The sequence below is a fragment of the Pan paniscus genome, chromosome 16 (genome assembly GCF_029289425.2).
Source record: "Pan paniscus chromosome 16, NHGRI_mPanPan1-v2.0_pri, whole genome shotgun sequence".
Classification (NCBI taxonomy): domain Eukaryota; kingdom Metazoa; phylum Chordata; class Mammalia; order Primates; family Hominidae; genus Pan; species Pan paniscus.
In genome coordinates, this window is record NC_073265.2 from 70,173,649 (window position 1) to 70,187,569 (window position 13,921).

Sequence of the window (13,921 nt, forward strand, 5' to 3'; positions counted from 1 at the left end):
TCCTAAAAGAACTAGCATTTAACTTGCAAAAGGTCACATTTACAATGGATCCATTACCATATAGATAAAACAATAAGCAGGTGAGAGGAACTAGAAGTCACAGCATTGGCTGGGCGTGGTGGCTCCCGCCTGTAATCCCAACACTTTGGGGAGCCAAGGCGGGTGGATCACCTGAGGTCAGGAATTCGAGACCAGCCTAGCCACCATGGTGAAACCCCGTCTCTACTAAAAATACAAAAATTAGCTGGGCTGGTGGCGGGCGCCTGTAATCCCAGCTACTTGGGAGGCTGAGACAGGAGAATTGCTTGAACCCAGGAGGCAGAGGTTCAGGGAGCCGAGATCTCACCACTGCACTCCAGCCTGGTGACAGAGTGAGACTCCATCTCAAAACAAAAACAACAACAAAAACAAAAAGAAGTTGTAGCATTAAATTTACCTGTGAGTTTCCTGGCTAGAGTCAAGACAAAGAAGAGACATAGTGAGCTGCAGGGTTCTTACCGCACAATATAGAAAAACGATACTAATTTACTGGTGCTTACGTTTTCCTAGTATTAAGCTCAAAGAGGAATTTCTTTTATATCACAATGCAAAGTGCCTTTTCCAGGCATATTATATTGCTTAAGATACCCACAATTTCTTCATGTGGTAATTGGTTTCAATGCCAATAGCATAATATTACCTCAGAGTTTTGCTAAGACAGTTCTCGTAAAGCTAATATCACGCACTTTAAGGATAAGACTTTTTGGTAGTGGAACTGAAGAGACAAATGGAGTGAAACTTACAGCATTCACAATGGGGGCCCTACTGGCATTTTATGTGAGATGATTCTTTGTCACATAGGCCTATATTATAGGATTTCTATCATCCCTGGCCCCTACTCATTCAATGCTAGCAGTGCTCCCCAGTCATTATCACCACCAAAAACACTTTATATATCCAGTCATCTCCTGGGTATAGGGTGGGGCAGAGGTGACGGTACTGTCCTCAGTTGAGAAACTCATTAGTGATACTAAAGCAGAAATAGCAGGTCTATGTCACACAAGCTGCTATAGCCCCCTTTTCAATCCTGAGACCAGTCCCTGAATGATCAGGGGACTCTTTCCCACTGAGCTCAAACTAGCCCTCAGAATCATTCTCAACACAGCTCTCCAGGGCCGCTACTACTGGAGTTGACACTCCAGTTGACACCTATTTTTGGAAGAAATGGTTAGCATGCCAAGATTATCCTTCTTTAGTAGAGGTTAGCTGAGCCTGACTTTTGACAGGATTCATTTTCAGACTGTGTTTTCATGGTAGGCACCCTGGAGGGCAGGAGTTCCGTGTGGTCAAGAGGTTTTCTTGAGCCCGAAAGAATGGGTCTATGCATATCGTGAAGTGAGTGTGTGGCGTTCCCTCCACTCACACACATGCCACCAGAACATGGGCTCATGAAGATTCCAGAGTCGGTGTTCCCTTTCCCTCTGCTAGGAGAAGGTCTTGGGTGGGAGACAATGGCAAAGGCTCTTGCTGCTCCATAGTTCACTGTAACCTGGATTCCCCATGGTCATAGGGCATGCTTTTTGCCAGCCCACTCCTCCAGATTATCTCAGAGTTATCTCTTGCTCATAACACTTGATGGTTTGGGAGACAGGAAAGGAGGTTCAAAGTGAGCCCCAGCTATAGCATAGCTCTTCAGAACATCTCATTTCTAAGCACTCCATTTCCTCACAATGTCCTCTGTCATTAGCAGTGCCTTGCCTGTCTTCCACAGTATAAGAAGGGCCAGGCATTCTAACCCATTTGCAGAGAATATCTTTGATTTACTGAGTACTAAGTGGGGACTGACAAAGAACAATGCCTCTGCATCTTTGGAATATGGGCACCAGCCAGGGAAATCACAAAGCATCTCATGGGCTCCTCTGACTCTCGGTTCTCCTCTCCTAGTTTGCTCTGGGATTTAAGGCAGCACACCTGGAGGGCATGGAGCTGAAGCTTATGGGACAGCAGCTGATGGGTCAGTACCCAATTCACTTCCACCTGGCCGGTGATGTAGACGAAAGGGGAGGTTATGACCCACCCACATACATCAGGGACCTCTCCATCCATCATACATTCTCTCGCTGCGTCACAGTCCATGGCTCCAATGGCTTGTTGGTAAGAACCTCCTTCCCTCAGGGAACTCTGGGGATGGGCCATGGATGGTTAGCACTGGAGGGGTGTTTGGATGTAGACACTTAATCCAGGGCCTTTGGGGATTGAACCATCCTTAGCTCAGGTTTCAGAAAGACATCAACTGGGAGCAGATCACCAACCAAACAGGAAGGAGAAAATAGAGGTTTGTCCTTACCAAAGGTACCAAGCAGAGATGGGAGAGTGATTACTTTGTGGTGGTTTCTGGGAGTCCAGTTTTTCCTGTACTTCATTGGCATCACATGAAATCTGGAGATCATTCCACGGCCACACAGCATGACAGCTCTGCTAACTGCAGACAGGGGGATCATGCGAAGACTCGGCTGTGGTATCTACCCAACAGATTTGAGATGGTGACAACAATGGGCTTTTTTTCTTCTGATGAACCAAGTGTTCCTTCAGAGCAAGTGCTGCTGGGAGAAATACTCTCATTAACAAATTGGCATGTGTATCAGAGGCTTGTCTTGATTTCCACAGATAATTTTCGTACTAAATTGACCTTTCTCGAAGTGAACTACATTTCTATCCTCTGTAAACTTTAACACTGGACATCACAAAATGGTACCCCGCAAGCTGAATCTAGCAACCAGATATGTTTTGTTTGGCTTATACTGTGTTTAGAGAAACATTTGAACATTTTTACACTAAATTGATAATTTTACACTAAATTGGACTTTCTTTAAATGAACTACACTTTATATCCTCTATAAACTTTAAAACCGGATGTCACAGAATGACACCCTTTAAGCTGAATCCAGCTACACGATGTGTTTTGTTTGGCTTAAATAGTGGTTAAAGAAACATTTGAATTAGTTTCCATCATTTAAAAATTAAGAGATTCTACATAAAAATCTGGATTCCTGGCTTCTTTTGAAAAGTAGGATGAGTTGGCAATGCCCATCCTGCCTCCCTGCATGGCAACAATGGCTTAGAGCAGAGTCAAGGCTGCCTCCCCTAAGACAGGTGGGTGTGCATTCTCCAGTGTGCAGCAGGCCTACCATGGCTGTTACAATTACTGTAAAACCCCAGGCCGGTGCCACTCCTTTCATTGCCTGCTGGTCCCTGTGGGCATTTGAGTTTGTAAGCACTGCTTTAAACCAAGCAGAGCGAGCCTCGCCAACAGGCATATGGTTATGGGAAAATGAGGAGGCTGTCTGTGTGACACTAGTGTGGTTCTATTCGATGTACTCTTCTATTATAAAGGATTGTCTGTTGTTTCTGTGTTTTAAATGCTCTGATTTAAAACCTCCCACTGAGTAAAGAGAAGAGATCATCGGCTTTGGAGCCCAGTCTAGGGGGGCCTGGGTTCAAGGGCTTGATCCACAGACTGTGAGCTGTGGGACCTTGGGCAAGTAGCTTAACCTCTCTGAACCTCAGTTTCCTGCTCAGTCAAGTGGCGAAACAACACCAAACACATAGGGCTGTCGTGAGGATGAATGAGATGCAAGTGGGTTTCATGTGGAGATGCTGCCCACACATGAAGGCTGATTCTCCCCAGCAGGTGGTAGAGGACTGTGCTGGAGCCATTGCTGGAAGATGTAGGATTTTTTTCTGTCTCAAGGAAAAAGGAAAGGAGAATGTTTTCTGGCTGAAGCTGAAAGACATCAAGATTTACAATAAATTCAGAATGTCAGGGATAAGCATGGGCTCTGGAGCCAGACTTCCTGGGTTGCGATTGGAGTTCTGCCGCTTACAAGCCATGTGATCTTGGGCCAGTCATTTTACTGCTCTATGCTTCTGTAAAATGGAGAGGATGGCACTGCTTACCCTACATGGTTGCTTCCAGGATTGAGCAAGCAGAGAACATGGAAAGCATGGAGCCCAGTGTGTGGCCCACACTTTGCCCTGGGTGCAGGTCTCAGGTCTGTCCTGCTCCCTCATGCGATTTGCAGAACCAGTGCAATGGATGCAGTCACACCTTTCTCACACAGGGTGGTGACGGAGGTCAGGATACATGGTGAAGAGAACAATGTAGAATTGGTTAGGAAAGATAACAGGCTTCACTGAGTCTTTGGAGCTTTACTTGTTCTAAGCATTTTTGTTGAAGTTCTATTCATAAATTTAGCTTAAATTCACCTACATTTAACTTTACTAAAGAGAAAGATATTAAGATTACTGGAAGCCTGTAATTACAGATCTGGAGCAGTTTGAATGGAAGCTGTTGTGAATCTCAGGGAAAATACACACCACACACACACACACACACACACCCTGGAGTGTGGTTGTGTGGCTGTGCTTTCTCACTCACTTGCTGTGTGACCACTGGCAAGCTACTTGACCAGGCAGGTCTTCAGTTTCCTCACACGTGCTGTGGAGAATGTGATGGCTTCCTCTCAGGGTGGTTCAGTTAGAAAATGCCTGTGAAATGTTTTTGGCTGTCTTTGGAATAGCAAACCTTTCTCAGAGTGCTGAGCCCAGGTCTTAGCTGCAGCAATGGACTCAAAAAGGGGGAAGCGGCACAAGAATGGCTGGTGGCAGGGGCATAGGCCTTGGGCACTCTAGGACACCCAGCAGGGCAGTGTTGAGAGTGAGCATCCTGGCAGGGCTGGAGGCTGGGAGAGGCTGGGATTGCTGGGAGAGGCTGGGAGAGCTGACAGAGGCTGGGATTGCTGGGAAAGGCTGGGAGAGCTGGGAGAGGCTGTGAGAGCTGGGAGAGGCTGTGAGAGCTGGGAGAGGCTGGGAGAGGCTGGGAGAGCTGGGAGAGGCTGAGATTGCTGGGAAAGGCTGGGAGAGCTGGGAGAGGCTGGGAGAGCTGGGAGAGGCTGGGAGAGACTGGGAAAGATGGCATAGGCCTTGAGCCAGGAGTGTGAGTTCATGAAGATAGGCTGGGGGAGTGAGAGATGCGTGGGGCAAGAGGGAAGGCAGCAGTTCAGGGGTAGCCCATGGAGCTGTATCTGGAGCAGCCACATGGGTCACTTCTACCCACAGTGGAGGTGGACTCTTGTAGCCAGAGCTGTGGACAACCTCTCAGAACCAGAAGACCCTTGCTGCCCTGTATGCCAAGGTCTCCCTCCAGCCTGGCTCTCAGGGATGCCAGCTGCAAACTGGGAGGGCCATTGTACAGACACTAGGTGGCTGAGGTACCAGTTACAGCCTGGTCTTGGTGGCCACATAGAGGTCCAACCTCACTCAGCTTGATGGCCAAGCTGGTGGGTTAGGATTTGGAGTCTGCAGGCCTTGAGGCCTTCCCAAGGTAAAACCAAATTGTCCTGGCTTAGAATCTAGATGAAGTGCAGGCCTCTAACTCTTTAAGCCAGACAGACAGCAGGGTAATGGAGCACATTCCAGTGCCCTTCCCTAAGATCTCCAAGAGCCATCCCCCCCATGGGAATTGGGTTTATGGATTGGCACCTCACCCTGTAAATGCTCCGCCACTGGGGCAGAGATTTCCACATTCGGAGATGCTGCCTTGGGAACTGGATGATCTCCATCGGTATTTTACATTTGCTTCCTTCATTTTGGCTTGAAGGATTTACTCACGGCTGACTATGTTTAGAAAGATGTTTTTAGCTGATGGGACAAAAAGAGGCCAAATACAGACAAAGACGAGATCCTGATTTGGAATGCAGAGGCCACTCAGTAGCATCACAGAAGCCTTTTTCCTAAACAGCATCCCTGATCTGAAGGAGGAAGAGATTCCAGACAAGCAGATACTGGCTCGGGAGAAAGAGGGATTTGTAGGTGTGCAGAGCTGAGAGTGCCTTAAAGCCTGGCTCTGGGCTGATCCTACAGTGTCCTGGTAGCCCCTTGCTCATGAGCTCCTCTCTCCCTGCTGCCTGTAGACAGGCTCTGATATCCTTTATCCTCAGAGGACAGCTTCCCTCATCCCTAATTCCCCCTTGGGCAGCCACCTTTGCTCTTTCCCTTTCTTCACCACCAACTTTTGGGAAGGGTGGTCTGAAATTCCTCCAACTCCTGCTTCTTACTCCTGTCCTAACACAAATGTGACCTTCTCAACTTTTGCTCTCTCTGAGCCTTGGTGATGGTTCTCAACAATGTCATTCAAAATGTCACCACCAAGCTCAGCAAACCCACTGCTGTCTCTCCTGCTTCATTCAACTCCTAACTCTTTCTTGATATAACAGTTACTGTGGGCTTCAGTAGAACATTGAGGTAAAAGAGCATAGAGTCACAGAGACCTGTGTTTTCATCTGCCAGTATGGCCTTGGGGGACTGATGGAAATTTTGTGGGACTCAGTTCCTTCCTGTGTGAAGTGAGGATGATGACAGAACTGAGTTCAAAGGGTCTTTAGGAAGATTAAACCAGATAATGTATGTGATATAGTCAGCAATGATATTAAATAGTATTGCTTATTAAATAGTATCACTGTGTGCCTCTGTATCTGTGTTCTGTGTAAACATCGCTGGTTCTGTGAGATAGTAGCAAGTATCCAAACAAACAAAAAGAGACTGGCCTCTGTAGTTAAATGACCTTGGCAAACACAGCATACATGCCTTCTTTCCCTGTTTTGGAAATTCACGATGCGTGCTAGCAGAGCAAAGGCTTGCAATAAAAATACATGCTTAGCTTTGGTTATCCTAGCGATGCCTAAACTCATTCGCATCTTACAGAGCTGGTGTTCTGTAACACAGTTTGGAAAATGCTTCTCACTACATTGATACTGTCAGTGGTGTCTTTCTTGAAATGCAATGGTTAGCACCAAAGCTGCAGGATGCAGGCAGATGTGGGGTGCAGTCTGCCTTCAAAGGAAGGCTCTATGGCACAGTATCTGTAGGCTGGATAGTGGGGGTGGGGGATGCAAAATGGGCCCCCACTTCATCTTAACATGTGTTTCTGAACTCTGCGGCAGGACATAGGGGGATTCACCTTCCTGTTTTTCCTGAAGGAAAGTAATGGAATGGTCCAGTACTTTTGTGGAAGGACAAAATGACTTCAATATGGGTTCTGCTTGTTTCCTCCTCCCTTCCCTCTTTAAGGCAGAGAATGGGAGAAGATACCATGCTCTTTCCTTCTTTTCCTCTTCGTGTATTGCTCAAAATGTGCTATCTTTGACATAAATGCTTCCAATAGCCACAAGATGCTTGAAACCAGGATGTCCCCAACAGGCTGCCACATGTGGCCCTGCAGGTTGTGCCCTGCACTGCTCCGGGGGTGCCATCTATATGGACTGCAGCCAGTCCCCAGGTGCCCCAGCCCCAGGGACACATCCTCCCTCTGGCATTCTATGAAAGATGGCTGAGCCCCCTGTGTCTTTGGCAGGAAATCCAGGGCCCTCTCTCCTGGACTCAAAGCTCTGGGATTTGTGGGAGAAGCTTCTGCTTTTCCTGGTTACCTCCCTCTTTCAGTTTCTTGAATTCACATTCTCAATTCTTGATTCATGTAGCTGCTCTCATCTTGGAACTGCTCAACAGGTTCACCTTTCCTGCTACTTAGACAGAGCTGATTTATCAAGACAGGGGAATTGCAATAAAGAGTTTAATTCATGCAGAGCTGGCTGTATGGGAGACCGGAGTTTTTTTATTACTCAGATCAGTCTCCCCCAAAATTGGGGGATCAGGGTTTTTAAGGATAATTCGATGGTTAGGGGGTCGGAAAGGGGGAGTGCTGATTGGTGGGGTCGGATATGAAATCATAGGGAGTCAAAGCTGTCCTCTTGTGCTGAGTCAGTTCCTGGGTGGGGGCCACAAGACCAGATGAGCCAGTTTATCAATGTGGGAGGCACTAGCTGGTCCATTTAGTGCCGGATCTGAAAAATATCTCAAGCACTAATCTTAGGTTTTACAATAGTGATGTTGTCCCCAGGAGCAGTTGGGGAGGTTCAGAATCTTGTGGCCTCTAGCTGCATGACTCCTAAACCATAATTTCTAATCTTTTGGCTAATTTGTTAGTCCTACAAAAGCAGTTTAGTCCCTGCGTAAGACGGGGGTTTGTTTCGGGAAGGGACGGTTATCGTTTTTGTTTCAAAGTTAAACTATAAACTAAGTTCCTCCCAAAGTCAGTCTGGCCTACGCCCAGGAATGACCAAGGATAGCTTGGAGGTTAGAAGCAAGATGGAGTTGGTTAGGTCAGATCTCTTTCACTGTCATAATTTTCTAACTCTTATAATTGTTGCAAAGGCATTTTCAATCTCTCCTTTCCATATGAGCCCAAATATGAAACCCAGACTCTTGTCCTTGATTTCCACAAAAGTTTCATTGGCCCAGGGCTTTTACTGGTGGATTGGGGTAAGAGATGGGAGGGAGAGGGGGTACATTACAGATCAGCACCGAAACCAACACTAAGAGATGGAGTAACAGGTCCCTCTATAGACCAAACACTTCCCCCCAGGCTACTCCCTCCCCAACCTGGTTGTTGAGTTCTTGCCCCTCCTCGTCATTCTCCCATCCTCCTCCCCACCTCTCCTGGGCTGCCTTAGAAACTCATTCCTGTCCTTGTCAGGCAGAGTAATTTGGTTGTCCGGGTTTTTTTCTTCCACCCAGTTTTAATTTGCATATTCAAAAACTCATTAAGACACTGTAAAACAAATAACCCACCACCCTACTCTATGGCAATCTTCTTTTCAGCAGTTCAAAAAGAAATTTTTTAAAAAGTAATGGCAGAAGATTGGAAATTCCAGTCTTCTTTATAACATGGCTGTATTTGTTGTCGAGTTTTTCATTAACATAAATCATATCATACCCACCCTAGAAGGCAGAAACAAGTAAAGTTCACTTCTATCTGCATTTGTTTGTTTTAAACAGCAGTTTCTTTTACTTGCTGTATACAGGTTGATGGTGGAAATCATTACATACAGATATGTCCTGATTTGCACAGAATGGTCCATTTTAGACGTGTTGTCCCAGCTTAACTACTAATCACACCTCCTTCACTTCAAACGTGTCCTGGTTCAGATCATAAACCAAATAAAATGGTCACACCCTCCCCCGCCACTGAAGCAGTCGCTACTGGCTCTTTCTAGCTCTTTGTCAGGCAGAGCCCAGGAGTTTTCTCCTACACAATCTTATGCCTGGACCACATGTAACAACAACTGAAGACTTAAAACAGTGTTCAGGAATTGCTTTCACGACTGCCGACCATCAGCAGGAAGGAAGATATCCAGAAGGACAAAGAGAAAAATACAATTTGTGCAAGAGAATGGGGGGAGAACTTACATATTACTTCTGGTTGGCATACATAGGGACTGAATGGCCACCCGTGAATCTATATGCATGTTTGTTTATGCAGCTACTATTTATGTATCTGCTATCTATCTATCCATCTATCTATATCTATCTATCCATCTATCTACATCTATCATCTCAAGCTATGTCACAGTTTAAATATTTAACACTGGGTAATGTTCTAAGGAGGAGCAATCCCAGAATTTTAGAGCTGGAAGAAACTTTAGACGTCATCCCATCACACAGGGAGACTTAGGCAAGTCACACACAGCAAGTTTGTAGCTGAGTAACTTGTGTCTTCTACCCCCACCCAAGGGCTGTCCTCGGCCTTATCATGCTTCCCTCTTGATTCTGTGTGCCATCGTCACCCCACTCCTAATGAGAAGAAAGAAATGCAGCCCAAAGTGAGAGGGTCTTTTTCTTTCTGGCATTGTTGAGTATTGATTGACACACAGGTTATGGACTCAGACAGATGGGGAATCAAGTCCCAATTCGGTCCATGCAAAAGAAGTGACTTGGGGCAACTTTCTAAGTCTGCGTCACTTATAGAATCGTAGTTGTGATGAGGTTTAAATAAGACAACATGTAAAAACATTTGGTATCCAATAAACAGTGGTCATTTTTCTTCCTTTCAATGAGGCTTTTTCTCTCAGGAGGGAATTTTTTTCTCTGGCATTTTTTAGAATAAGAATATACCTAACTCATTGTTTACTCCTATTCAGAGAAAGACTACCCAAAGTGTGATCCACACAGTAGAGTAAATGGGTCCCTAAGATTTAGAAAGAGCTATGGGCAGAAGGCAGGAGGCAGGAGGCAGGAGGCAAGAGGCCTGAGTTTGATCACAGCTGCAGAATGAGGTTGCTGAGCATCCTGGGACACTCCACATCCCTTCTCTGGGCCTTGGCATCCTCCTCTGTAAAGTTGGAGGCATTAAACTTGACCTCAGATGTTCTGGCCAGCTCAGGAAGCGCACATTTCCTTGCCTTTTTCTCCCATGCTTGTCTGTCCAGGCTATTTATAACAAACTTTTAGGGCTTAATAGGAGAAAGGAAAGCAGTCCCATTGGCTGACCTTGATATTGATTGACTTATTAAACAGGTGAATAGGATTCAAGATCACACCCTTGCCTATTACTAAAGATGAAGGGAAGGATGTTTATTCAGAAGAACAGAGAGCTTGCCTGGAACAGAGCTACTTGCTTGTATATTGGGTTCTCCCATATGGAGTGAGTGGACACAGAAAACCATGCTTTCCGCCTTGACCTTGTACATATGGCTTATGTGACCTTTGGCAAATCACTTGCTTTCTCTGAGTCTCGTTTTCCTCGTCTCTAAAAAAAAATTAAAATTGAATAGAGGATGGTGTGAGATTTCAGCAAGATTAAAAGGTATAAGAGGCCAGTCCACTGCTGGGATATGGAGTGTGGTCTGATGATCCTTTTAAAGAATGGCTGCCTGGGAGTTGGGGAGTAGGCGGCTGTCATATGAAAGATCCTGGGCCAGGTGCAGTGGCTCACGCCTGTAATCCTAGCACCTTGGGAGGCCAAGGCAGAAGGATTGCTTGAGCCCAGGAGTTTGAGACCAGCCTGGGCAACATGGTGAAAGCCCATCTCTACCAAAAATACAAAAATTAGTCATTCGTGGTGGTGCAAACTTGTAGTCCCAGCTCCCCAGGGGGCTGAGGTGGGAGAATGGTTTGAGCTCAGGAGGCAGAGGTTGTAGTGAGCCGAGATCATGCCACTGCACTCCAGCCTAGGCAACAGAGCCAGACCTTGTCTCACAAAAAGAAAAAAAAAAAAAAAAAAAAAAAAAAAAAAGACTTGAAGGAACTGTGATGTCTACATCAGGGCCTCTCAATCAGGGATGATTCTGTCACCCTTCCTCCCTCCTACCCAATGGAATATTTGGCAATGAATGTCTGGAGACATTTTTGGTTGTCACAACTGAAGGGGTTTTCCTGGCATCTAATAGGTAGAGGCCAGGGAAGCTGCTAAACAACCTGCAATCACGGGACAGCCTCTCAAAACGTTCACACAGTGCCAGGGTGGTAGGTGGAGGATTGTTGCTGGTTGGTATGTGGATTTTCCAGTGCTTGGCATGGTGGCAGGTACTGAATAGGTGTGGGTTGAATTGATGTCATCGGGAATCAGAAACTCCCTTGGTGGATGACATCATCGGGCAGTCTGCACCCAGGGGTGGGGATGAAGGGTGTAAGATAAGTGAGGTTTTTCTCACCATTGCCCCACTGTGGAACAGGCCACCTTGCAAGGAAGTGAGCATCTCTCTGGAGTGTCTGAGCAGAAGCAGGGTACCTGTTTGCCAGTTATGCTTGGGAACAGAGTCTGGGATTGGACAGGGAGGTGGGGCCCAGGCTACAGGCCCTCTGAAGACCTGAGTTCTGAGATTGATGAGTTTAGAGATACAGACCCAGAAGGGGCTTCAGAGATCATGGAGTTCAAGTCCTTCATTTTTGCGGTGGAAAAAAAAGTGACTGAAGAGAAGATAGGAGGCTTGTCTAAGATCCCCGCGCTGCTTGGATGTGCTGCTGAAACTGCATCCCTGGTATCTCAATATCCATGCAAATGTTCTTTCTGCTTTCCCCACTAACTGTGTGATTCCAAGAAGGAAACCAAAGAGCTGGAGTTTGCAGCCCTTTCTAGCTCTGAACCCAGGCGTTGCAAATGTGGCTTGATGCGCGTCTTGGGCTGACAAGCTGGCTTGGATTTCTGAATGAGGGTACAATAAGGAGCACCAATATTGGTCTTAATAAAAAGCACACCTGCCCCAGCTCAGGTGCTGCTCCTAGATGAAGTTCCCTCGTCCACCCTTACTCAGTGGGATCTCCTCTGTGGAGTCCCTCCATAGTAAGTCCTTGTACACAGGGCACTCAGCTGTGTGCTCCATCAGAGTGGGTGCACGTGGCCCAGCCCATGGCCTCCTCTTGGATTCACCTTCTCACGTATGATATCTTGCCCCCTTTCCTACCCTATAGAGCCTCACCACCCCCAACTCCTCCAGCTGGAAAGGACTTTTAAAAGTCACCATCCCTGGTATGGCGCGGTGGCTCACACCTGTAATCCCAGCACTTTGGGAGCCCAAGGCGGGCAGATCATGAGGTCAGGAGATTGAGACCAGCCTGGCCAACATTGTGAAACCCGGTCTCTACTAAAAACACGCAAAAAATTAGCTGGGTGTGGGGGCGCGTGCCTATAGTCCCAGCTACTCGGGAGGCTGAGGCAGGAGAATCACTTGAACCCTGGAGGCGGAGGTTGCAGTGAGCCAAGATTGTGCCACTGCACTTCAGTCTGGGTGACAAAGTGAGACTCCATCTCAAAAAAAAAAAAACGTCACCATCCCATGCTTTGTCCCACTTTCCCCAGGCCTATCACTTGTGTCATATTCATCTCCAAACCTCCAGTGCTCCTCCCAGGGCCTGGTGTACGGCTGAGACTATTTAGTGTTTGTTGAATGAATGAATGAGCACATGAGACTATTTAGTGTTTGCTGAATGCATGAATGAGCACATGAATAACTGGATGCTTGGTGAAACATCCCTGTCTTGACCCCTGCAGATCAAGGACGTTGTGGGCTATAACTCTTTGGGCCACTGCTTCTTCACGGAAGATGGGCCGGAGGAACGCAACACTTTTGACCACTGTCTTGGCCTCCTTGTCAAGTCTGGAACCCTCCTCCCCTCAGACCGTGACAGCAAGATGTGCAAGATGATCACAGAAGACTCCTACCCGGGGTACATCCCCAAGCCCAGGCAAGACTGCAAGTAAGTGCCTGGACCCCTCTCTGTGTGCTGGGGGGAAGGGGTGTACATGTGTGTGCATGTGTTCACTCAGCTCAGCCCAGCACCAGACTTCTGCACTTCGGGGCTCTGAGCAGCTTGGGCCTCACACCCCTTAACCACCTATGGCTCCAGCTTCCTGCAAAGCAGGCGGGAGGGAGGGTGTCTTCTCCCTTCTCCCTTCTCAGTTTGCCTCATGTGCATTTTTCTTGTCCAAAGAGGATCCCTGTTCTCATCTGTGGGGCTTCTCCTGATCCACACAGTGCTCTTTGATGAGAGGAAGTGGCTGACACCTCACCTGCCACAGAGGCCCCCACCACACAGACCCTTTTCTAGATATTAGAGAGAGAGAGACAGAGAGATGGGGTGAGAGCTCTCTGTGCAGTCAGCCTTCCAAGGGCAGGGCCTCTCCCTTAGAAAGGGCTACTTTCCTGGGTTCTTCTGACCTGCATGTATTTTAGAGTCAATCTCAGACGTCACTTGCACACTGCTGCTATTTTCAAGACCCATGCTCTTTTTAATTTCTGAATATTTTAAGTGCTTAAACTAGCACCACACTTTCATTAGAAAACTGGGTTTCAGATCAACAAGTCAATGATTTCTCAGATCTCTGATAAGAGACTATCAGGCCAATATCAGAGTGCCCAACCTGCACCTGCCATGTGGCAGGATGACTCCTGGCGGCCCTTTATCTGATCTCAGGTATCTCTGCCCTCCCTGCAGTGCTGTGTCCACCTTCTGGATGGCCAATCCCAACAACAACCTCATCAACTGTGCCGCTGCAGGATCTGAGGTGAGCAGAAATATCCCTTCTTTGGCAGAAAGTGAGGGTGGGGGC

General features: G+C 47.1%; 1 protein-coding gene across 6 annotated transcripts in view; it reads left to right on the forward strand.

Moving 5' to 3' along the window:
• The window catches only part of CEMIP (cell migration inducing hyaluronidase 1), a 172,536-nt gene that overhangs the window by 128,000 nt on the left and 30,615 nt on the right, over positions 1–13,921 (forward strand). For all 6 annotated transcript variants that reach the window (XM_063596876.1, XM_034939277.3, XM_003810732.6 and 3 more), the window contains 3 exons: positions 1,924–2,133; positions 12,863–13,068; positions 13,807–13,876. In XM_063596876.1, the coding sequence (XP_063452946.1) occupies positions 1,924–2,133; positions 12,863–13,068; positions 13,807–13,876 (486 nt within the window). The remainder of the gene's footprint in view (positions 1–1,923; positions 2,134–12,862; positions 13,069–13,806; positions 13,877–13,921) is intronic.